General features: G+C 44.3%; 2 protein-coding genes across 5 annotated transcripts in view; one reads left to right on the top strand and one right to left on the bottom strand.

Moving 5' to 3' along the window:
• Positions 1-24855, bottom strand: part of Bicc1 (BicC family RNA binding protein 1) — a 214785-nt gene that overhangs the window by 115124 nt on the left and 74806 nt on the right. The window lies entirely within an intron of this gene.
• On the top strand, positions 7073-7254 carry LOC100771474 (60S ribosomal protein L39-like). The gene has a single exon (XM_035451213.1). It carries the CDS (start codon positions 7084-7086, stop codon positions 7237-7239), a length of 156 nt encoding a protein of 51 aa, XP_035307104.1. The 5' UTR covers positions 7073-7083; the 3' UTR covers positions 7240-7254.

Here is a 24855-nt window from a genome sequence, read left to right as displayed (position 1 = left end):
AAATGCACAGTGGGAAGGGGTGGCATGTTTATACCTTCAAACCTCCTCCAGACCACTGAGTGGGAACTAGCCAGCACTTCGAGAAAAATAAGATATGTACAGGGAAGGTTAGATTGTTACACTGTATTATTTTATGAATTTTTTTCATATTCTAAGCAGGTATATAGTGGGTTTCTATACAGAACAGTGTGTTTGTTTATATTTATGTTTACTTAAAAGTCAAAAACATAGTGAAAACAGGGCCTCATACAAGTATGAGAACCAAAGTTCAGATCCCCAGAATCCACAGTAAAAGTCAGATGGAGGGACAGCTTACTTATAATGCCAGCATGTAAGAGGTACAGAAAGGGGAACCCTGAAGCAAGATGGCTAGCCAAACAAGTCAAAAGCTCTAGGCTCAGAGACAGACCAGATCCTGGGTCAATATCTAAGACGGGAAGTAATCAAGGAAGATGCCTGATGTCAACCTCAGGCCTCCATACATACACACACACACACACACACACACACACACACACACACACACACACACACACACATCCAAGTAAGTATTGAAAGCAATTTCTTGCAATGTTAGGTGGTTAGGCACTTAATTCAGCGCTGGGCCCCTCAGCAGCATCTTAGGACATATGGGGGTGATGGGGTGCTCTCAAAAACTAGATCACCTGGATCTAACTCCAAGTGCTGGGACTTTGAGGTCTTAGTTTCCATATGCACAAGGTAAAACAGTAATGGTATTAGAGACTGGCTGAGGAGCTGATGGGGTCACACCTTGAAAGGCTATAGAGTGGTTTCAGCAGACTCACTAGAGAAAGAATGATTGGACTATAAAGCAGACTACAGTGTGACACTACAGCAGCCACTCTGCACGGCTTCACTGGTCCCCACTGGCCTCCAATAACTTGTGGAAAAGGTCTGCAGAAGCCCCCCTCTCTATTAAGGACTTATTTATGCATTTCTAGAAGATACCCAAAAAGGTTCCCATTGCGTATTTCATGAGAAAACCAAAATGCCCCATGTCTTCTTGCAGGACAAAAGCTGGGCATGTTGGGAATGGGTCGGAGCCATGTCCAACTCACCTAGCAGACAGGCTTGCGGAAGAGTCTAGCCCAGCCACCATCAATGGCATTTCCCGCCCTGTGTTAAAACATGGCAGAGTTCCTCTCTGTTCTGAGTTTCAAACAAGCATGTCTGTCGTGTGGAGGGTATATAACAAGAAAAAAAATGCTGGTGTCTTCTTGCACACTAGCCAGTCCCTGTGCCTGGTGATGTCACCTTTCTCTTCCCACTCTCATCCCCTTGACAAGAAGGTATGCATGGAAGTGGGTTGCTTTGCCTTACTGAATGATATGGAAAATTAAAAAAAAAAATTACTAAAGCATGAAGGAAAAGAGACTTGGCCTTAGGTGCTGGCAGGTCTTCCAAAGCTCTCCTCAGCATGCCAGTGCCATGCAGCCTTCTACACTGAGTCCTACTTACCAACTATGGGGTCACAGGTCAAGCCATACTGAAGTGCTGTGCTATATATTTACAGAGGAGCTATCCCCTGATAAAGAATAGGAGGTGAGAGAGAAGGGTGAACGTAATCCTCATCATCGGGAGAGAGAAAAGGACCAACAGCAAGCATCGTGCTCAATGGAGAGGCTAGCACACAGCAGTGGGGACAGGTTTGCAGGAGCTGTTCGTGGGAAAGACTGACAGTTAACAGTAGAGGACCAATGAGGGTACAACTGTACCGCAGGCTGTCTCCACAGTAACAAGTCCATCCCACAAAGGCACTGTGCACGGCACTGAGTCAAACTCCATGTGTGTAAGGCTTGGACTGATCCCAAAGCTTACAAAAGGCAGAGGGAAATGAGCATGGCGGGCAAGGATGGGAAGATGCTAAAGGGGCAGCAAGCAGGCAGCTCTGACTGTTATGTTTTTGTTTAAATTAGATATAAAGAAAGAGAAAGGCACAAGATAAGACATGTTAACTAGTTTCTTATAGGGCCCAGCAGAGTAGGGAGACTAAGAGAGAAGAGGAACAGGGGTAATGGCTGACCACCATGGCCGGTCTCCATAGAGAGGCAGAGAGAGCACGTAGGTGGGAGAAGAGAGAGCGAAGAAGCAGCAGAGAGAGTAGAGAGTAAAGAGAGCATAAATGGGCAGGGGTCTGTCTTTTAAAGGGTCCTTTGCACCTGCTTGCAGACTCAGTTCCCATGGAACCCTGGGCTGACCAGGGTTCTGCCTGAGTGGATTCTGTCAGGTAACAGGGACAAGGCCAGCATAATGCCTGAACCTTTCACTGACTACACCAGAAGCTGTGAGTTGAGGGGATCTTGAAAAGGGTTGTAGAGATGTTTTCATACTCTTGAGCACTTGCAATTTCACAGTGCCACACCCTCCCGCTGCAGGTGACCTCAGCTAGGCTCTAGGTAGGAGAGTCTCTCACTGTAACCATCTGCACCATCCTTGCTTCTGAGCCAATGGTTTGCTGAAAGAGTAAAGTGGTTGACTGGCTTAGATTCCACCCCCCACCACTCCATCTTGGACAGAGGCTCTCACTCTGTAGACCAGGCTGACCCAGAACTCCTTGGGTATCTCAAGCTGGCCATATTCCTGCCTCTTCTTCCCAAGAACCAGAATTACACATGTGAGTCATAATGCCCAGCTTGTTTCTTTTAACACAGTTGGTTGCATCACAATTTTTTTTCTGAAAATGTTTTCTAATTAAAATAAGGCATGAAGATGTTAAATCAGGTTGAGAAAATAACAGCATTCTACAAAGCTAGGGTATGCTTGAGGGTCACGAAAAAAATATGACCAAATGCAGCTTATCACAATTCACAACACTTAAAAAACAAAATCTGTAAGTCACATAGGTCACAGCAACAGTATCAGCTCTTCTATGGAATTCTAGTCAAAGACAGGTATTAGTATTTAGGCATTTGGACTGGCCTGCCTTTGGAGTTCTGACAGGATATGCCCTCAGCTGCTGCCACTAAGAACACCTCCTGTACCTATTCACTGTCCCCTTTTACAAGGGCCTGGCACACCTCCCATCTCTCTTTCTCTCCCTCTCCTGTTTGTCTGTTCCCCTCTCTCTCTCTCTCTGTCTCTCTCTCTCTCTGTCTCTCTCTCTCTGTCTCTCTCTCTCTCTGTCTCTCTCTCTCTCTGTCTCTCTCTCTCTCTGTCTCTCTCTCTCTCTGTCTCTCTCTCTCTCTGTCTCTCTCTCTCTGTCTCTCTCTCTCTCTGTCTCTCTCTCTCTCTGTCTCTCTCTCTCTGTCTCTCTCTCTCTCTCTGTCTCTCTCTCTCTCTGTCTCTCTCTCTCTGTCTCTCTCTCTCTCTGTCTCTCTCTCTCTCTCTCTCTCTGTCTCTCTCTCTCTCTGTCTCTCTCTCTCTCTGTCTCTCTCTCTCTCTGTCTCTCTCTCTCTGTCTGTCTCTCTCTCTCTGTCTCTCTCTCTCTCTGTCTCTCTCTCTCTGTCTCTCTCTCTCTGTCTCTCTCTCTCTGTCTCTCTCTCTCTGTCTCTCTCTCTGTCTCTCTCTCTGTCTCTCTCTCTGTCTCTCTCTCTGTCTCTCTCTCTGTCTCTCTCTCTGTCTCTCTCTCTCTGTCTCTCTCTCTGTCTCTCTCTCTGTCTCTCTCTCTCTCTCTCTCTGTCTCTCTCTCTCTGTCTCTCTCTCTGTCTGTCTCTCTCTCTCTGTCTCTCTCTCTCTGTCTCTCTCTCTCTGTCTCTCTCTGTCTCTCTCTGTCTCTCTCTGTCTCTCTCTGTCTCTCTCTGTCTCTCTCTGTCTCTCTCTCTCTCTGTCTCTCTCTCTGTCTCTCTCTCTGTCTCTCTCTCTGTCTCTCTCTCTGTCTCTCTCTCTCTCTCTCTGTGTCTCCCCCTCCCTATCCCCTCCCCCATCTCTCTCTGTCTCTCTCTCCCTCCCTCTCTGCTGCTCCTGTCTCCAGAGACCGGGTCTCTCCCCTCCCCCTTCTTCCCCTTTTTATTATCCTTTTCCCTTAATTAAAAAAAAAAAAAAAAACATCTGCTTGACTTCTGTCGCTTGGTGTTTTTATTATTATTATTATTATTATTATTATTATTACAATAGACCCAAAGGGAACCACAGAGAACCACAGCTGACAGTTCGGGAGAACTCTTCCTTTATCCCTGTCAGTGTACCTTCTAGGAGTGAAGGATAACCCTTTCCACCCTATCCTGAAACAGAAAAGTAGCTAGAAGCAAGAAACCCTAGAAAAAAAAAAAAAAAAGGAAAGCATACCCTAGCTTACAGAGTAAAGGACTAACAATGTGTCTGTGTATGCAGGAGGATCTCAGGAAGGCAATGCGGAAGATGCCTCCAACCGATGTGCAGAACCTTGTAGCAAGGATTTCTCTGCCCTTTATTCTTACCATCCACTTCTTCCGGATCCATTTCCCCTAATGACTACAAACAATAAAGGGAGGAGGGGGCTGCTTGTTCAAACAGAAAAATTAACATATGAGAAGAATGCATTTGAAACCAGCATATAAGTCTTTAAAACACACTGTGGTATTTCATTTAAAAACAAATCCAGGAGCCAGACTTGGTGATGGTACATGTCTTTCATCCCAGCACTTTGGAGGCAGAAGCAGTGGGATCCCGGAATTCACAGCTAGCCTGGTCTACCGAATGAGTACCAGTTCAGCCAGGACTACACAGGGGGAAAAAAAAAAAAACTGTCTTGAAAAACCAAAAACTAAACAAGCAAACAAACCCAGGACCATGCAAGAGAAGGCTCTGAGAGTCTCCCAACCACAACACTGTGTGTCACATGTCACTTGCTGTGTAGGAATGCTCCAGCTACTTCTGTCGTTCTTGCTGTGACTCCTGGAAAATTTCATTCAGAAGGCATGCCTAGATCATACTACTCTCCATCAAAACATCCCAGACACATGAGACTGAAAACCAGAAGTAAAGGACAAGCGTGAGTTCACACGGAGGTAATCTATCTTTATAGTCATTGTCACAGCCTCCTTTCTACGAAGCGATTACCCAAACAGATAAGGAACATCAACAGCAAGGCCATACATAAAGCCTTCTTACAAGGAGCTGTGAGAGTCATTCCTCAACGGGGAAACATGACAGAGCAGATTCTGGGACTGTGTTGTGGAAAACTGTAACCCAGATGAAGAGTAGGCTTGGGGCTGGGGAGATGGCTTCTAGGATCAGAGCACTTTCTGTGTAAACACGAAGAAGCAAATTTGAATCTCCAGCACCCACCCACACCACCACCACCCCCAAAACAAATCAAAGAAAAGAAAACAAAACGGCCAGGCATGGCTAGCCACACCTATAACCCAGCATTGGGGGTAGCAGAAATGGGAAGGTAATCGAGGCTTGCTGATGCCTGCCTGGCTCCGGGTTCAGATAGGGAATAAGGTGGAAAATTAGCCATCAGGGCATGTCCAACAACCTCCTCCAGCCTCCAGCCTCCAGCCTCCAGCCTCCAGCGTCCAGCCCTGAGCAATGAGTGCAACAGCACACACACACACCTACAAACTAATAGGTTTTCCCCCTCTTACAGATCAGGGTGACCTTCTCACTGACACCCTTATTACCTCTTGGAAAGAATGCCAGGGGAATTGGGGTGGGGTGGGGGCAGGGCAGGCTCTGTTTATTAGCAAGCTGTCCTCAGCATGACTGGCACATTGAAGGTCCTGCCTTTTAAACAGTCAGCCTTTAGAACCGGCTTGCATTTGTCATGTGTTAATAAATGGTACGGTACTGTTCAGGAGAAGTTGCCCTGGAGGCAGTGAAACCAAAACAAACGGACCCACAGACAACCAAAGGTCACAACGGGCAGACTCCAAGTCACGCCATTCTTACATCTAATCGCTATTCCAGAAAAAAAAAAAATGTGTTTCTTCAGTATTTCCAGCATTGCTCCAAGTTCATCCAGAAAACTCACTGCAGCAAACGCTAACTATACCTGGGTGTCTAAGAACTTCCCTCTTGCCAGGAGAATAAGGAAGATATGAAGAGGAACCGCTTAGCAGGACAGGCCAGTGATCCCAGGAGGATAATACATGGGAATGGAGCCAGTGCTGGCTCAGAGAGTTGTTTACTTTGGACAGTTCCTAGTCACCTTTCAGAGGGCCAAGGGAACTGGCCCAAAATCTTGGACAATGACAGTGTACTCTTCCTTAAAGTCAGTCAACTGGCTTCTTGAAGAACTAACTTCAACTTCACAAATGCCTCAAAATGCCAACAGGAAAGCTGGCAAAGGCATCCCTTGTTCCAAGTTCCAACAGCAATAGGGCTCACTGATTCTCCAGCAAGGGTCACAAAACCTCTTAAACTGAGAACCCTCTAGGCTGGAGGCTGGCAGTGGCCCCTGTGTTTGTTGAAGTCTGCCTAGCAACTACTGGCAATTTCTGAAAGCATGTTTGGTCATCCTGGAAAAAATAAACACCTGCCAATGAGACAGTAAGGTTCAAAGAGTGTGCCTATCCCTCGTGGAACAGAAAGTGTGCTGCTAGCTTTCTTCTTGTGGGACTGAGGCAAAGTGGTTGCAACAAAGAGCATGGGGTAGGGGGTGGGGCTTAGGGGTAGCCGAGAGGGGAGTGAACTCTCCATCCAAACACCAGAGTGAAGTCTTCAGAATATGAATCTCATGGTTCTGGGAGAATTCTCAAAGCTAAGAACTGACATTTATTTCACTTAATATAATCATCTCCAGATCTGTTTATTTTCTTATGGCACATGTTTTGTTTAAATTTGAATACATATATGTAGGACATGAAAGTAGAAAGGGCTTTATGAGAGGGAAGACAAAACCAAGTTTTGAGAGGGAGAGAAAACAAGAGAAAGTTGATGAACTCTATATTTCACAAAACCAGAGGGGACAAGTATTCCAAGGGAAGGGGGGGACAGGGCAGCAAAGAGAAGTAGGGGCTGAAGGAGGGCCAGTTATAGTGACATACGTCTGTATGTACATACACACATATGTGAACACATCACCATGAAACTCTTATCTTCATACATGCACTTTTAAAAGTCAATTTAAAAACACAAAAGAGTCTCTTCGCCTTTCCTCCACCATCGTGCATCATCACACGCTTGAGTTGGCTTCTCACCATGTCTTCTCACAAGACTTTCAGAATCATGCGATCCCTGGCCAAGAAACAAAAGCAAAATCGTCCTATTCGTCAGTGGATTTGGATGAAAACTGGTAGCAAAATCAGGTACAACTCCAAGAGAAGACATTGGAGGAGAACCAAGCTGGGCCTGTAAGGATTCACACAATCAATGGCAAGACTTGAGAGTTTGTACTGAATCATGGTCAATGATCAATGCAATGTATGCTGCCAAATGGAGTTCAACATTTTTAACCTGGAGACTTGGTCATGTTTAACCTGGGAATGGTTTGTCCAGTAATAAAAATATAGAGCCTTTCAAAAAAAAAACATGAAAGAAAAAGAATTGACACATACAAATCACTTCACATGGGCTGGAGAAATGGGGCTCAGCAGTTAAAAGAGGGTACTGATCTTACAGAAGACATCAAATTTGGTCCCCAGCACCTAGGTCAGGTGGCTCACAACTGCATGTAATTCCAGCCCAAATGGACCTGACGCCCTCTTCTGGCCTCTGCAGTCACCTGCACACACACACACACACACACACACACACACACACACACACAGAGAGAGAGAGACTATTAAAAAAATGAAATACATTTTCAAAAATGACTTTGCATCTGCATCCACCTTATTATTGCTTTGAACACATTCAGTGTGGGGTTTGTTTTGGGGGGGGGTGGTTTTTTGTTTGTCTTGTTTTTTGGTTTTTTGTTTGTTTGAGAGAGGATTTCTCTGTGTAACAGTCCTGGCTGTCCTGGAACTCACTTTGTAGACCAGGCTGGGCTCAAACTCACAGAGATCCACTGTGATTCTGCCTTCTGAGTGCTGGGATTATATAAAGATGTGTGCCACCACTGCCTGGCTTCAGTGTGGTTTTTGTGTATTTATTCAGTGTGGTTCAGTGGTAGAAGTCAGTATTCTACACAATTGCTTTTAACTTAAATTTCTAATCCGGGAGGACACAGGAGAAGTGTTATCAAGTTTCAAATGTCTTTATGTGGAAGATGACTTCATTTTCTTTTTATAAGACTGACCTTCCTAACAACATTAACCAAGTTCAACTCAATTATATTTTCAAAGACCGAAAACATTTAAAAGTCAAAGAAAGAAAATACTGTCCTTATCTAGTTATTTCAATCACGCTCAGGTGGCCCTGGATGGACAACCTCCCCAGAGTCTTGAAAGGCACCAGCTGTGGAATGCCACAAACACAGTTTGCCTGGAACACATATGTCTCTAACGAAAACCAGAGGCTCCCAGGCCTGGGAGTAGGTGGGTCTGTGCATTGCACTCTGTCCAAGCTAATATGAGAAAGGGTGGACTGTGGTCAGGATTTGATTCCAATAGTTAAACTAACTCCTTTATACAATTACTTTTGTTCTCAGGCAGCAGCCAGTGCCAGGCACACGGGTTGATTCGACCATGTGGTCCTGGATGGGTCGTGAGAAGCACTGTGAGCCATTTTTTTTTCCTTTAAAACAAGCACAGTTTCAGAGCCTGTGCAAGGACTAAGGACTTTCTTGCAGCGAGGGGCTTGGTATGATGCCTGATCCATTGTAGGGACCTGGGACAGGATCTAAATATATGCTATAAGTGTTGACAGTACAAGAACTATTAGTAATAATAAAATCAATAACAGAGGCCCGATAAGAACCTTGCATGACTCAGCTTTAAGAAATAGCATCCATGGAAGTTGTCTCTTGGTTGTATAAGGCTTGTCTCAGATACATTCATTTCTAGCTTTTGTAGAATTATTTTTAGTTATATTGTCACATAATAAGAAACAAGTATATTATTACATCCTACACTTAGAACAAGAACCATGGGCTGGGGAATGTAGCTTGGCCTACACAGTGCTTATATACTATGCATGAAGTCCTGGGTTTTATAAGTGGCACTGTGTAAACTGTATATGAAGAAACAGTATCTGCAAACCCAGCCTTTGAAAGGTAGAAGCAAGAAACTCTGAAGTTCAAGGTCATCTTTGGGTACACAGCAAGTTTGTGGTTGGTTTAAGTTACATAAGACCCTGTCTTCAGAATATAATTAAATGGAAAAACAAAAGCGCCACCAGGAGCCAAGCCTGGATTGCTGGGGCAGCTGCTGTGGAGAGCCTCTACCGTAGGAACCCAGGTGTCCCTGAGGATGATTACAGCATCCTGTCCAACTTGTGCTGCAGTCAAGCCTGTGGTCCTCCAAAGCCATGGTCCATTTTCCACGTTCTGAACCTGAGGGTCTTGTAGGTTTCTTCTTCAGCTTTGGCCACATGGGAACTTCTCTGTGCAAACATTCTGTCCCTCACCTAAGGGTATTTCTGGCTGTCCCTTTCTCTTGCACTTATTTTTTAGATTGTATTTCTAGATGTTGATTGCTAGACAATTTTGAGTCCCTCTCTGGAATAAGGGATATGATGTATTACAAAACTCCATTCCTGCCATTCAGAATTCACTCTATGAACACAAGAATCACACAGTTCAACTTAGCCTAGCCCAGCTCAGATGGGAATGTAATTGAAGATGCCAATAAGGGTCTGGTGGAGACAATGGTAGAGGGATCTGCTTCAGGAAACATCTGTGCAGTTTAACAACATGAGACATAAAGAAAAAGATAAGGAGGAGTACTGCAATCAGAGAGAGCTCCAAACTGATTACACAATCACTGCACATGGCCATACTCTCTAGGATGCAAGCAGCTACCATGTGATCAAGAGTATCATCCCTCCCTTCAATGTTCATGTCCCAACTTGTCTGTGAAATGTCACAAAACCTTCGGAGGCCCAACCAGCAACAGGGACTGCAATTCCCCAGTTAACAGTGGGAAGTTCAGCCCACCTTTAATGGTTAAGCTTAAAGGGGAGTGCGGAAGGCTTTACTTGCTGGCATCTAGGAAGGGACAACTGGTCGACCCAGGTATCAGTAAATGGCACTTGTAGGCATGAGGGTGTAAGAAAGATAAGGAGGAATGGTCCATGTTTCCAGAGCACATGGTGGCTTGTACAGTCAGGCACAGTAGGCTGAGCCCAGTGGCTTCCCTGAATCAATGGCTGCAAGTCAGAGTCTGAACCCAGTGTCTGCAGATGTCCTCAAGTCACCAGGAACTTGTTACAGGAAAAGTTCCACAACATTCCAGGAAGAAAGCCAGCCTCGAAATCATCGCTGTGACCTCCTCCTCTCCCTGACCAGCGTCATTGTTTTATGTCCTAGAACACAGCACACATGGACTGAATAAACACTGCAGGGAAGATGGGCCACAAGCTACACAGCGTAGAATTCAGCTCTTGACCCTGGAAGCCTCCACACCTCAGGGCTAAGAAGCTTCCAGTTATCTTGAAGCCCAGAGCCCAGCTCACCACTCACAGAGAACAGAGCTACCTAGCTGCCTTTCTAGGCAGATGGCACTACCTGGTAATTAACAATACTGAGCACCAGCTTTAGAGCAACTGGGATTTCTTTACTGTGCAATGCCAGTCTGCTAGAGCCCTGGCTACCTCAGTGTTCACACAAATTTTCGACACCCCTACAGGTTCACAGTTGGCCTTTCCTATTAAATCTGGATCTATCTAAATGTTAAGACTTCCCCTGTATACATATGGCAATCTAAATGTCAAAGTAGATGAGGTAGGCTGCTTGTTCACAGAATAAACCCTGTGGTGACATACTGTTTATAAACTAACAAAAAAAGTTTGCAATAGCCATAGAGGCCAGGTAGTCCACACCTTTAATCCCACCAGCCACACTAGTTAGAGGCCAGGTGGTGGTGGTACACACCTTTAATCCCAGCACTCAGGAGACAGAGACAGACAGACCTCTGTTAGCACAAGGCTATGCTGGGCTACACAAAATTGATCCATTCTAAAAGAGAAACAGAGCTCACACAAAGGTGATATCTCAGCACTTGGAATCCCACACCTTTAATCCCAGCACTAGAGAGGACTACAAGGTGGGAGGAGACAGGAGCTCAGTGAGGCTGAGGAGCAGTGAAGTCAGGAAATGCAGTCTGAGGACAGGATCACCCCTTCAGTCAGAAGCATTGGTAGAGGTGAGAACTATCTAGTGGTTGGCCACTTTGCTTCTCTGATCTTCATCTCTAACCCCAATATCTGTCTCTGCTTTTTATTATTAATACCAACTAGAATTCATGCTACAGAACCTCTGAAGTGGAATGCTGGGGTGAAGGCACTTCATGCTCCTAGATTGTCAACTTAAAGCTGATTAAAATGATGACTTTTTCCTGTGTGTACTTTGCTACAATGTTATGATCAAGTCCCTTGAAGGAGCTCTCCTCTTGGAACCCAAGGCTGAGCATATGGTCAGCCCCTTCTTCTTTAGAGAAGGTAGCTATTGTTTCCTGAAAGACCTAATGGCAGCTCCATTGGGTCTCTACAACCTCAAGACACAAGTGATTAGTCTCTGTACTGATGAGTCAGTCCTCAAGTAGCCAGAGGCAGAAGGCATGCAGGCTCTACCCAGCCCTCCTCTCAGCATCCTGAAACAAACTCCACAACATGAAAGAAAAGATTCTACACAGAGGGTGGGTGCCAGGTCCTCCCCTGACCCTAGGAAGGGCAATATCTGCATCAACCCCTAAAATAATCCCAACAAGAAAAAGGGGCAGCGGATCCCCAAGCCCTGTACTGGCCGAAGACAAACAGAGCCCATCCAACAAGCAGATATGAATAGCAGCCAGCAGCCAACAGTTTCATCAGATCATTTCCTGGGGATCGGACTGTTTGGGTTGGAATAAATCCCTCCCCATGCCTGGGTACTCTATAAAAAGAAATTATCCACAGATGGCCTTGAAATCCCAGGTGATGGAACAGAACACCAAATGAGATGTCTTGTTCTTCCCTCCAAGACTAAGCTCTGAGAAACGCATTATTGCTCAGAGGAACTGTAGAATTCCAAGTAAGAAAGACAATTAAGAGAAAACACAATTATAGTCTTAATGGGCAAGACTTCTTAAATGTTTTGGTCTAAGTTAGAAGGCAAAGACCCACTTTCTGAAACTGAAATACCTTAAGCTTTCCACCTATTCAAAGTAAAGAATACTTACATATCCCTCCAATTCATTTTTTAAAAACTAACTAAAAAAGTTTATCATTGCCTTCACTCATTCACCAAGCTCATACTGAGTGCCTTTTTATTCCATAGCTATAATAAGCAAGTTACAGTTCAACAGATTTTCATCAGATATGTGTGTAAAGATCCTCAGCAGGAAAGAAAGGCATTTCTTTGGACTCTATTTTGGCTTGTAACACTGCCGATAAAGAAGCTAAACACAGCCTTCCTTTGAAATTATGCATGGGTAAATATTCCATGGCATCTTGTTTGTAGGCAAACATTTTGGTCCAAGCACTCTATGGTCATGTCAGCTTCTTTTTACACAACCAGTACCACTTAGTATCCAGTCAATGCATCCACAGTGTTATGTTGTTGCTGACAGATGAAGGATTACTGTGTCACACTGTCACTACACAGGTGACAACGGACAGAAAACCAGCACAACAAGTACAGCGTAGGCTCAAATCTTTCTTCAACTCAATCCTTTGGAAGATATGTAGGCTGCTTCGCTCACTGGACGGACATTGCTTCTAGCTGAAAATGGAATGCAAGATCATGCTGGCTTATTTTTAATGAAAAATAACCAATCCTGTCCAGATCTTGCTTAACAAGAACTGGGTGTGAGGTTCGAGGCTAAGAAGGAGCCTCTTGCTAGGTCTGACCCTGTTTCTCAGCATCGTGTTCAAGATTAATTGGAGTTAATTTTGGTGGCATACTCCCACCATCAAAGATCTCATTACCCTACTCACTGAGAAGTTCAAGGAAAATTAAAGCCCTGGAAAACACAAAAGAATCACACGCCTTTCACATGAAGCAAAGACCCAGTGAGCTGACCCTCTGACCCAAGATTCTTTTAGAATGGACAACTCTTACTTTTGTACACAAAAACAATAGAATCTGTTTGTTTATTTTGAGAGGATCTTATGTAATCCAGGCTGACCTCAAACTTGCAATGGCCTTGAACTCCTAGTTCTCTTGCCTTTGCCTCTTGGGCACTATAATTATATGTGCACCACTATACCTAGTTTATATGGTGCTGGGAATCGAACCTGGAACTTCAGACATGCAAGGCAAGCACTTTACCAACTGAGCTACATCCCCAGACCTAAAATGTCATTTTAATTAGACAGGAGAAATATGCTAAGATCTGCTACACATCATGGTTAACACCTCAGTTAATTTATTGTTATCTCAAAGATTGCCAAGAGTACATCTCAAGAGTTATGCCACAAAAATAATTATAGGAGTTACCAACTGCTTCATTTAGCTACATCTCAATGTCTATGGATATCCATCAAAGTATCATATTGAATACCACAGACTTGTGTGCTTGTCACCTGCATGGGGAGGAAAACAGGAGAGAAAGATTCCAGAGCAATGTAAATCTCTCCTCTTTGCAAACATTGATGAATCAGGAGCTAGCATGTGAGGAGGAACCCGGCTGCTGGGCTGCCTTTCTCTAGCCACATGTTGTCTCTATCATTCCCACCTCAACTTCAAAGTTAATATACTAAATAAAACTCTGCTTTGCCCTCCAAAATAGCTCTGCAGTAGCTGTTATATACATGACATCTTCTATAAGAAACAATAGTCGCCGCCCCTCCCTTGCTGGTCCTCGTCATTCTACCACATCTCACTAAGACTCTTTACCTTCTTCTTCTATATCTGCCTCTTGTCTTCTTCACATGCACCTCCCCAAAGTCCCCAAGTCACCCTCACTCCGCCTTCTAAGCAACCTCCCTTGGGCCGCCACAACACTTACTTACTTGATGTTCTTGGTCTATCAGGCCTGTACGGTCTGTGACATCACTGGTACCCACACTGCTCCCTATCTGTACTCACACCTAGTTCTTCCCAGGTCTAACCGCACAGTCCGTATTCAATACTGTACAGCGACGATGGTCATGACTCCAATACCCATCCCAGTAGGCCACAGAAGTTCCTGAGCTGTCCCTGGAAGACCCACTACCAGTGCAAAGGGATCGAGAGCTACAGGCTGAACCGTGGAATGTTCAGGGAAAGTGGGCAGTACACACGGGAACCAGAGCAACAGATTTTGTGGCTAATATACAAAATATTCCCTGAGCTATGGAGACATATGGCCACTCCTGAAACATGTCACTTGGATGGTCTGTCTAGCCCATTCTGCCAAGCAAAACATCGTTACTCTTGCATCAGTTAGTCCTGCCTGGTGTCTTTAATGCATCCTAATCAGGGCACAGCCTTTAGGTTCCCAAGGATTTCCTGCTTCTTACCTATCAATTTACCACATCCATAGCATCCAAGAGGAGAGGTGAGAGAGGAGGAAGGAGAGAGGGAGAGAGAACTACAAAATGAAAAAGATATGGATAACAAAACCTGTTTGCCTTTAAAACACAAAAATATGGAAACATCTCAAGAAAAACAAAGAGGCACCAGGGTATTGCTCAGTAGGGGAGCACATACTGGGTCAAGCAAGGTTCCAGGTCCAACTCTCACTCAGTGTTACAAAGAGAGGGGAAAAAAAAAGCCATTGGCTTAAAACTCAAACCAGCAAATGAGGCAGAAAAATCAAGAAAAAAGATCTCCAGATGCAAGATGCAACCACTCAGCTCTATAAGAGACAGGGTGTAGCCGGGCATTGGTGGTGCACGCCTTTAATCCCAGCACTCGGGAGGCAGAGGCAGGAGGATCTCTGTGAGTTCAAGGCCAGCCTGGTCTATAGTGTGAGTGCCAGGATAGGCTCCAAAGCTACACAGAGAAACCCTGTCTCGAAAAACCAAATGAGAGAGAGAGAGAGAGAGAGAGAGAGAGAGAGAGAGAGAGAGAGAGAGAGAGCTGCAAGCCTTCAGAGGTGGGCCTCATCCCATGATTTTGACAGCACTACCACCATCCTCCATCTGTAAGATGCAGATTCTAAAATGAAGACTCTGTCAATCAAACCTCCACTTAGGTTTGCTTAAATGCCTTTCTGTTCACAAAGCCAGCGTGAGCACGTCATGTCATCTCATTTTGCTACCAGTTCTATGAGAAATGACCCCCTTTTCTGCAGGAGAGCTGACACCCGGCTCCTAACTGACCTGTTCTACACTGTGCAGCCACTGGCTGTTTTGGTGCCAAAGGCTGGAACTTGCAAATCCTACTTCAACACAGCATCACTGTCTCTGGACCATCCATTTTATGAACAACCTACCCTGTAGACCCTGACAGCTACCATAGAGTCTCAAGAACTCCAGAGCATCTTTGGGGGGGGGGGCTCTGAGCTGATCACACTCTCCTGTAATTTAAGTATTGGGTATTCCAATTAATAAACAGATACATGGGAGATTTTCTTTTCCTTGAAAAAACCTGTGGATATGGGGAAGACGAAAATGAACCGTGAGAGCTTTACACAGAAGAACTACACAGCAACCATGTGTTCACCATGTGGACAAATGACTTCAGTTCTCAAGGTCCTGTTCTCCCCCATCTGTCCAGTTAACCTATGAATACTCTGAGGTACCTTTGGTCCCACAACCCCAACACCTACAAAGACCCTTAGTACTAACCAGACACATAAAGCAATGTGTCAGGTCCCCGGACACTCAAGAATTCAGAAACTAGATGGACGGTATTAACTCAAAAGAGCTGAGGAATGTAAGAAAATTAACTTTCATTAAACTGGAACAGACTGATGAAGAGAGGAAAACAGCTCACAGGACAAAAATAAAAGGAAGGATGAAGGATGCTCACCCAGGTCAGTTCAGCTCAGAATCTCCCATGGCAGCTGACTGTGAGCTAGTAACCAGGCAGAGGATGAAGGCAAGGATGACAAAAAAAAAAAAAAAACCTCTAGAAGGGGCTTTTGTGGCAGGGTGTGGGAGTTTGAATAACTGGCACCCATAAGCTCATAGGGAGTGGCAATATTAGAAGGTGTGGCTTCGCTGGAGTAGGTATGGCCTTGTTGGAGGAAGTATGTCACTGTGGGGGCAGGCTCTGAAGTTTCCTATGCTCAAGATACCGCCCAGTGTCCAAGACCATTTCTTGTTGCCTTCTGATCAAGATGTAGCCAGCACCATGTCTGCCTGCATGCAGCCATGCTCCCTGCCATGATGATAATGGACTGAACCTCTGAACTTTAAGGAGCCACCCCAATTAAATGTTTTTCTTATACGAGTTCTCATGATCATGGTGTCTCTTCACAGCAATAGAAACTCTAACTAAGACACAGGGTCTGTTTATTGTTCTAGTGCCAGTAAGGGTCAAATAGTGTGGCTTGGACACTGGCTGGAGGAGCAACAAGAGCCAGTATTAAGTAAAGAGGAAGGAACCAGACTTCCAATGACAGGTCAATGTGAAATTTTGCATTACCTTGGAGACAAAAGAAATGTGAATAAAGTCTGAGCTTGTACAGAAAGTGGTAACAGTCTGTATTTTGAGGGAGAAGTTGTGTACACTCCAACTGCTGATTCTCACCCCATTCCGAAGTTTAGAAGGAGCTTCAGAAAATCCCACAACCAATTGGACTCCAATCAGCAAAGGAAAAGAATTTCCAAGCAACTCACTGACTGCTGAGTTCTGTAAACTCCAGTTCTTGACAAGAACAGACTATTTTATCAAGTAACATTGGGGCATGCTACATATCATGATGCTTCCATAACAAATTTCTAAAACACTAATAACTAAAAATCTAACATCCAAGAAACTATTCTTTTTAGGAAGATAACTTTCTCAACTCTATGAGGCAGCATCTTGAAGATTTACTTATCTGTGACAGTTTTTTTTTCATATAGTAAGCTTTAATGCTGTACAGAACTACTGTTTCACAATATACCCTCCCCCCAAAAATCACACCACACATCAAATTTTTTGTGTGTAAATGTGTAGTTTGAGTGCATGTGTGTTTGCATGCATGGTCATGAGTGTGAGCACATGTGGAAATCCAAAGCTGATACCCACGTCTTCCTCAATTGCTCTCCACTTATTTTACAATGTAACAGGGTCTCTCAGTTAAACCCAGAGTTCTCTGGTCAGCTAGTCTGACTGTGTGGCTTGCTCCTGGGGAATCCTGTCTCTGCCTCCCCAGTGATAGGGTTACGAACAGCAGCCATGACTGCCTGGCCTTTGGGTGGGTTCTAGGCATGTAAACACTCTATTCTCTCACCTTCATAGCATGTGCTATACCCATTACACTATCGCCTCAGCCTTGGAACATGCAATTTTAAGAGAAGAAAGCTGAACACAAAGTTTAAGTTGTGAGTAAAGGACATATGCAATAAGTAAGTTATATAGTTATATATCATTAACTATGCACATGACTACAAAATTCCTTCACTTCTATCAGCCCTAGTGATCAACATGAATGTAAAATGTGTCTCTGCCATTACCATATTTCAATGGCTCCCAACCCTGGCCTCAAGTTACCTTTTTTAAAGAATCAATGTCCATCCATGTCTTCCTACCAGGACAACTGAGCCAGAACCTTCAGTTGGCTCATCAGCAGGCTAAAATCCCACCAACAGACTTGTAGATGAACACTGCTCTGGAGTTTCAAGTAACCTACAACTTTTAACTTCAGGATTGAAGAAATGGGGAAAGCAGCAACAAGAATTCCAGTCAAAGATTTAGCTAGAAGATCTGTCCCTGCTCAGGCTGCTGGGCCTCAGATGCTCTTGGCCTTGCCTATTGCTACACATATATCATTACACTGGTGGCTTAGTGCTAATTGAAATGTATGCTAAACTGATAGCCAACAACTCTTTAACCTTAAACAGAACCCCATTTTCTACACCTTGCCAATTCTGAATCATTTGTATCCATTTCTCAGAAAGTTTTGTTTCCTTTCCATAAAACAGGGCCAAAAATAAACTGCAACAGCCAAAACTTTCAACCTTTTCCCCCGTGAAAACACATTTTTAAGTGACATATCGAAGAAGGATCAGAACATGGTTAAACGTGGTAACTATTTATTTTATAGCTGTCATTCTGAACTTGGCGACTTTATGGTTCAAAAGATAATAAAGGTATCACAATAGCTGAGAACTCATCTTGCAAAGGCTCATTAAAACTAATCTTTGCTGAGACTGCCATGATTATTCAGGAAGTAGTCTTTGTGTGTTCCTAACCCCAAGCCAATAAAGAGTCAGGGGCAGTGTCTTCCCGGCAGGCATGCGTTCCTGTGCCAATGACCAGCAGCATCAGCAAAGCAAGCCTATTGCAAAGTATGTGGGGATTCTGAAGACTGTTTCAACTGGGTTTGTGTTTTTGTTTTTCTTTTTTTTTTTAATACAAGGTCTGGCATTGTAGTCCAGGCTAGCCTAGTGCTCACTATATAGCCCAGGTTAGCCTGGAACTCCTAACAATCCTTCTGCCTTAGTCAACCAAGTGTGGGGTTCCAAGGGTGAGACACCACACCAGCATCTACAACTGTTTTCAGTTCTTACCATCTTCTGAGGAAACAATGTATGGGACCGATGACTGGCTGACATTGCTGGACTCAAATCTTCCCACTAGTCTTTATAACTTCCCAGGGAAGAGCTAGAAACCATTATTAGCTTACATGAAATTGTTTGATGAAATTTAACCTGTTTCTAAAAAATAAAAGCAGGAAGGGGCATCCCTACAAAGCACCTACCTATTGGTTCTTTTAATGTCTTTCCACAGAGCCCCCCACCTTAGACAAGTACCTGGGGCTGTGGGTCTGGAAGACACCGTAACCCTATCTAAACCCTGCCTGGAATCTCATCCATGAGGCCTTCCTTCCGTCCTTACACCCAGTATATCAACTCCACCTCTAAAGAAGGCACGTCTGAAAATCAAATTCCTACTCAAGACATGGTTGTCAACGACGCCTTGAAGTCTCCAGTAGAAAAAAGATCTAGCCCGGCATTTCCCCGTTTACCCATTCCTGACACATGCATGACACCCACAAGCCCCTTCTCTTGAATGCGATGCCAAAGGGCAGGAGCCATGTGGAACCCCTTTCCCTCCATAGCCATGGCTCCCAAGGAAGGCAGCATTGTCTGTGAGTGCGCTCTCTCTCTCTGTGCCTATGTCTGTGTCTCTGTCTCTCTCTCTCTTACTCCAAAGCCTCGTGCTAAGAGCCTTGTCCCTCAGACTCAAGCTCTTTGGAAGCCAAATTTGCCTCTTCTTTAGTGTTTCCAAGAGACCCATCAGACAGGAAGGATTTGGGATTCTCAGCTTGCAAGGAACAGGTCATGAAAAGGATGACCCAGAGAGGTACTCAAACAGGAAAAACCACACATCTTTGATCCCATTAAGCCCTGAGAAACATGCTGCCTCAAGTTTGCCTCCCCCCCCCCACCGGCTGGAGCTAAGAAGAACTCACCCTTTCCAAACCTCTAGAGCTGGGGAGCAGGCCATACCACATGCCTCCCCAACAGCACCCACCAAAGAAGATCTACTTAGGAAAACAACGCCAAGTTCCCAAAGCTTCATGCTCTTTTATTCAAGGGAGATTAAGGTTGCCCAGTAATTCTTGAGTAACGAGGCTCATGGGAATGTAGTTTTTCATCTTCTTCCAAAACTGCAACTAACGGAAAACTCAAGGAAGAAAGCCAGAAGGAAACACAGCAACTCTCTACATTGCACCTGTCCACAGCTTCCTCTCTTGCTCAGTGCCCCCACATTCCCTTTATGTTACCATGCTGACAACAAACAGCAGAACCATGGGTGACCAATGGTCACCTATGGTGATAAAAGTCCTCAATCAATACAAAGGAAAGGAAGGCATGCCCATAAGTTTCTAGGCCATTCTCATTTCACCAGTGGTGGTGGTGTGTGTGTGTGTGTGGGGGGGTGTTGGCAAAGAAATGAAAAGGAAACATGGCCAGATCCATTTCTCCACCACTAAAATAACCAAGACCACTCTTTTTCAGGAAAGAATTTATGTCCAAAAGAGCCAGTATAGGAAAGCCACAACTACTAAGTATTTGACATCAGACAACAACATCCAGGATATTCAATCATTTAATTCAAGGGTCAAGTTACTTAGAGAAGCATAAAGTAATAACATGTTCTCCTGAACCATTATTAAGGAAAACAGAATGTTATGTTTACATACTGACTTCTCTGTGTATTGGTCAGTCTCTCTCCCTCTGTCTCTCCCTCCTATCTCTGTCTCTCTCTGTCTCTCTGTCTGTCTCTCCCCCTTCTCTCTCTCATGTGTGGATAAAAACAGTATTACCGAGAGCCAGAGATATCATCACACAGCAGTTAAGAACACTTGCTGCTAATTTAGGGAACTCCAGCTCAGTTCCCAGTACCCATGGCCAGCTGCTCACAGTATCTTGTAACTCCAGCTCAAGGAGATGCAACGCCCTCTTCTGGATTCTGTGGATACTGCACTCAACATGCAGATTCCCATACACAGACACACATTTAAAAACTACGTTTAAGCACAAAGACTCGAAATTTGAAACATTACCTTCATAACCAATGGTCAGCTGAATATACTTTTAAATAATGAGACAAAACTAGAGAGGTATGGTCACCCAACATGTACAGAGTAACGGCCAGTGGTGGACACAGCATGAATTTTATCCCTCTACCGCTCTTCCAACTAAAAACTAAGACAATTGACATTCATTCTGGGGTGCAGGGAACCGAGCATTCCTTTAAACAATTTTCCCCTAGAAATCCATACTCCTAACTTTCTAGTTTCAAAACTCCAAAAACAATCTTTTCGCCTAAAGGGCAGGAGCTTGGGGGTGATAAAGAAATACAATGTTAGCCACCAAGGCATATCTCTTTCAAGTTAGTCACACCCTTAGCTCCTGGAGCAAGGTACAGTTTATTGGTCAATTTCCAAAGAAGCATCCAATATGTGATTACAAATCCAAAATACTCCTTCATTTAAAATGCGCGATGGATGCTTTTGGGGTGATTGTATGTATACCCCAGTACAGAGGGAGTTCCTGGTGTTCCCATGCAAGGCCACAGAGATGCTAAGTGAACTTCATTTTCTTCAGCCATCAGGACACAAGTACCTAACAGCCTTCAGCTTCCATGTGTCACACTGGGACTACATCAGGGCTCCCATCCCCACCTCATGCACTGTAAAGTGTTTCCCTGCCAAGAACAGTCTGATTAAGATCATTTTCACAAGAGGAAAGAAAAGATGAAAAGGAAACAGAGTAGACAATGAGTAAGCCATGAACAACTGCCCCTCCAAAAAGAAAGAAAGAAAAAAAAAAAAAACCAACCTGGAAGATCATTTCCATGTGTTGAAATGAAAGTTGCTATTAGCCGTGGAAAAGGAACTAGAAGGAGCGTTGATAAGCTGAGCCACTCCCTCCTTTGTAAAGAACAGACAGAGCCAAAGAACAGAAGATATTATTGCTAGGGGACTTTGTAAAGCAAGCTCTCTGTCTCTCTCTGTCTCTCTGTCTCTCTGTCTCTCTCTCTCTCTCTCTCTCTCTCTCTCTCTCTCTCTCTCACACACACACACACACACACACACACACACACACGTAACTAATGCAAATGGTTTAATCTATAGCCCTGTCAATACTGAAAATCACTTTCATATACGTGTGTAAAAAGACAAAGATTCCATATTGCCTATTGCTAGGGTTCTTAGCTAGGGTCACCCTCATAGATCCCTGAGAGTTTCTATTGCTCTAGGTTTCTAGCTCATTCCAGAGATGGCCCCAGATTCCAGCTGTGTCTCCCAGTACTCGCTCCCTCCATCCTCCCCTAGCTTGATCCCTCCTGTTCCCATCCCCACTCCTTCCAACTCCACCCCCCCATCAACTGGCAATGTCTATTCCATAACTGACCATCTTCTATAACCAGGTAAGACTTTCATTGGAGGGACCAGAACACCAACCCAGTCATAAACCCTTCAACTTACAATTTGTCCTACCTACAAGATATGCTGGGGTAAAGATGACATCAATTATGGGAGTGACCAACTAATGACTGGTCCAGCTGGAGACCTATACCCTGAGAGGGAGCTCACACCTGAGGGGCAGGACCCAGAGGGGGGATACCACAGAGACCAAGAACAGAACATATATGACTGGCAAAAAAGTCAATGAAATGATTCTGCTACACTTATAGATTGTTGCCTAGCCCAACTGTCATCAGAGAGGATTCACCCTGCCACTAATGGAAACACGCAGAGACCCACAACCAAACATTAGGCCAAGCTCCAGGAATCCTGCAGAAAAGGGGGTAGAAGTACTTGTAAGGGCCAGTGCATAAGAAAACCCGAAAAACCAACTAACCTGGGCTCATAGCAGCTCAGAGACTGAACAAACAACCAGGGAGTCTGTATGGGACTGACATAGGCCCTCTGCATATCTGTTACAGTTGTGTAACTTGGTCTTTTTCTGAAACTCCTAAGAGTGATAGCTGTCTCTGACTCTATTGTCTGCTTTTGGGACCTATCTTTCCTACCAGGTTGCTTTATCCAGCCTTAATAGAAGAGGAGGCGCCTAGTCTCACAGCATCATGATATAGCAGGGCTGGCTGCTATCCATGGGCGGCCCACCCATATGTGAAGAAAAGGAAAGGAGTAGGAGGGGAGGGGAGGGGAGGGGATGAGGAGAAACTTTGGTTGGGATGTAAAGAAAAATGTTTAAAGACATATCTACAGCTCTCAACATAATGTATGGGGTCACAAGTTAATTCTTTTCCTTTTCCACATTGATTATATTTTCATTCAAGACAATTTAGAAATGACTTACAATGACAATAGAAGAAAAGACTAAATGACAGGCAGTTGAAGTCTGTCAATCAAACCAAACACATAAATTTAATACACATCATTTACTATTTCAGTCAATTTCCCCGTGGCAGTAAAAATTTTCTACCAAATCATTTCCTCTATTAAAAGGTGAAGAGGTTTAAGTTATCCCTCTCAAGAATGTCATACACTGAATCCCTAACCCCTGGGGATCCTATTTAGGAGCAGTCACTGCAGAGGTAGTAAGTTAAGATGCCACCATGGAGTGGGATGAGGCTCCTAATCTCATATGAAGAATGTACTGGCTGGTTTTATATCAACTTGACACAAGTTATAGCCATATGAGAGAAGGGAATCTCAACTGAGAAAATGACCTCCATAATACAGGCTGTAGACAAGCCTGTGTGTGTGTGTGTGTGTGTGTGTGTGTGTGTGTGTGTGTGTGTGTGTGTGTGTGTGTTTCAGCAGCACAGGGACATAAGAGCAGGCCACATGAAGGCTCTGTGCGTGAACCTCACACCTTCCTGACGGTTTGGCTTTTAGTGGGCAGTACTCACAGAATCAGTTTCCTTTTTCTCCAAATTCCCCAGCCTTCTCCTTCCCACTCCTTTCCCTGGTTACAGCTGTGTGTTTAACTTCCTGCCCAGGCCTAGCTTCATGACCACAGCATGTGACTCCTTGATACACCCATCCACATTCTTGTAACTCACATATGGATGTGGTGGCCAGACTCAAACAGGGACATGACTGTCCCATGCCTTTAGGAGCAACACAGCCACACAGCAATAACTGGGGTCTCTCTAACTACAAGATGGAACAAAGCAACCAGGAGGCTGGGACAGTATCCCTAGAATGTTACAGGCCAGGAAAAGTCTACACCGCCCCCAACTGTATTGCTGGGTTTCCCTGTGATAGGAAATTACTTAGTTTCTTACCCCAGCAGGTATCAGGGATATAAAACATTTCAAAACCGTGCATGGTATGGAAAAATAAAGGGCACAGAGCTGGGAGATGGCTCATTTGGTGAAGATGATCTCCATAACTCATGCTAAAGTGGGAAAAAGCAGGCATGGCGGTATACATTTGTAATTCAGAGAGGCACAGACAAGTGAGACCATGAGGTTCACTGGCTAAATAGTCTATCCTACTCAGTGACTCCCAAGACAAGTAGGAGAGTCTGTCCCAAAAAAATAAGCTAGCAAGCTACTGAGAAAGACACCATATGTTGATCTCTGACCTCCACATATGAAAATATATAACCACATCAACACATGTGCATACACCACACACACGTGCATCCACAGACAGACAGACACACATGCACAAGTATATACAGAGAGAGAGAGAGGGAGAGAGAGAGAGAGAGAGAGAGAGAGAGAGAGAGAGAGAGAGAGAGAGAGAGAGAGAGAGAGAGAGAGAGAACCAAGTATGTCTTTGGTAGAAGCAGTAAGTGAAATTCTGTGGGAGAAGTTAATTCAAGGTGCAGAAAGACAGTAACCATGATAGCTTCAAAGAAGACGCTTGACAAATTTTACTGTTTAATTCTTGTTTAAACTCTGTGGGATTCTATGACTCCCTAGTCTAAATGATATGTTCTATCTTCCTAATTTGAAAAAGTTAAAAGAATAATTTAGTATACTACTCTATATGATGGCCATGCTAACATGACTTTTACAAAGATTTCTGTGACACACAAGGCAAAGTTGCACAAAAGTCTCTCTTCCCCTTTAGGAAACACTGACATAGAGGAGAAAAACCCCTCCAGGAGACTTGGAAAATGTCTGAAAACTCAGAGGAATTGAACTTGAATCTCAGAAACAGAATGGCTTAAGCTTGTGTTTGGCACATACCCGCCGCAGAGTGAAAGACATCCCACGCAGTTAGAAAAGAGAAAGCACCCCTTTAAAGACATGCTCTGAATACGCCTGTGACCCCAGCACTGATGCTGACAAAGGAAAACTGCCTTGAGTTTGGGGCTAGCCTGGGCTTCTCAAACGAACAGATGCTAGTGAACATAGATGTGTCACGGCTTGAGTGT

Source organism: Cricetulus griseus (genome assembly GCF_003668045.3).
Source record: "Cricetulus griseus strain 17A/GY chromosome 1 unlocalized genomic scaffold, alternate assembly CriGri-PICRH-1.0 chr1_0, whole genome shotgun sequence".
NCBI classification, from domain to species: Eukaryota; Metazoa; Chordata; class Mammalia; order Rodentia; family Cricetidae; genus Cricetulus; species Cricetulus griseus.
This window is presented reverse-complemented; position numbering and strand designations above follow the sequence as displayed.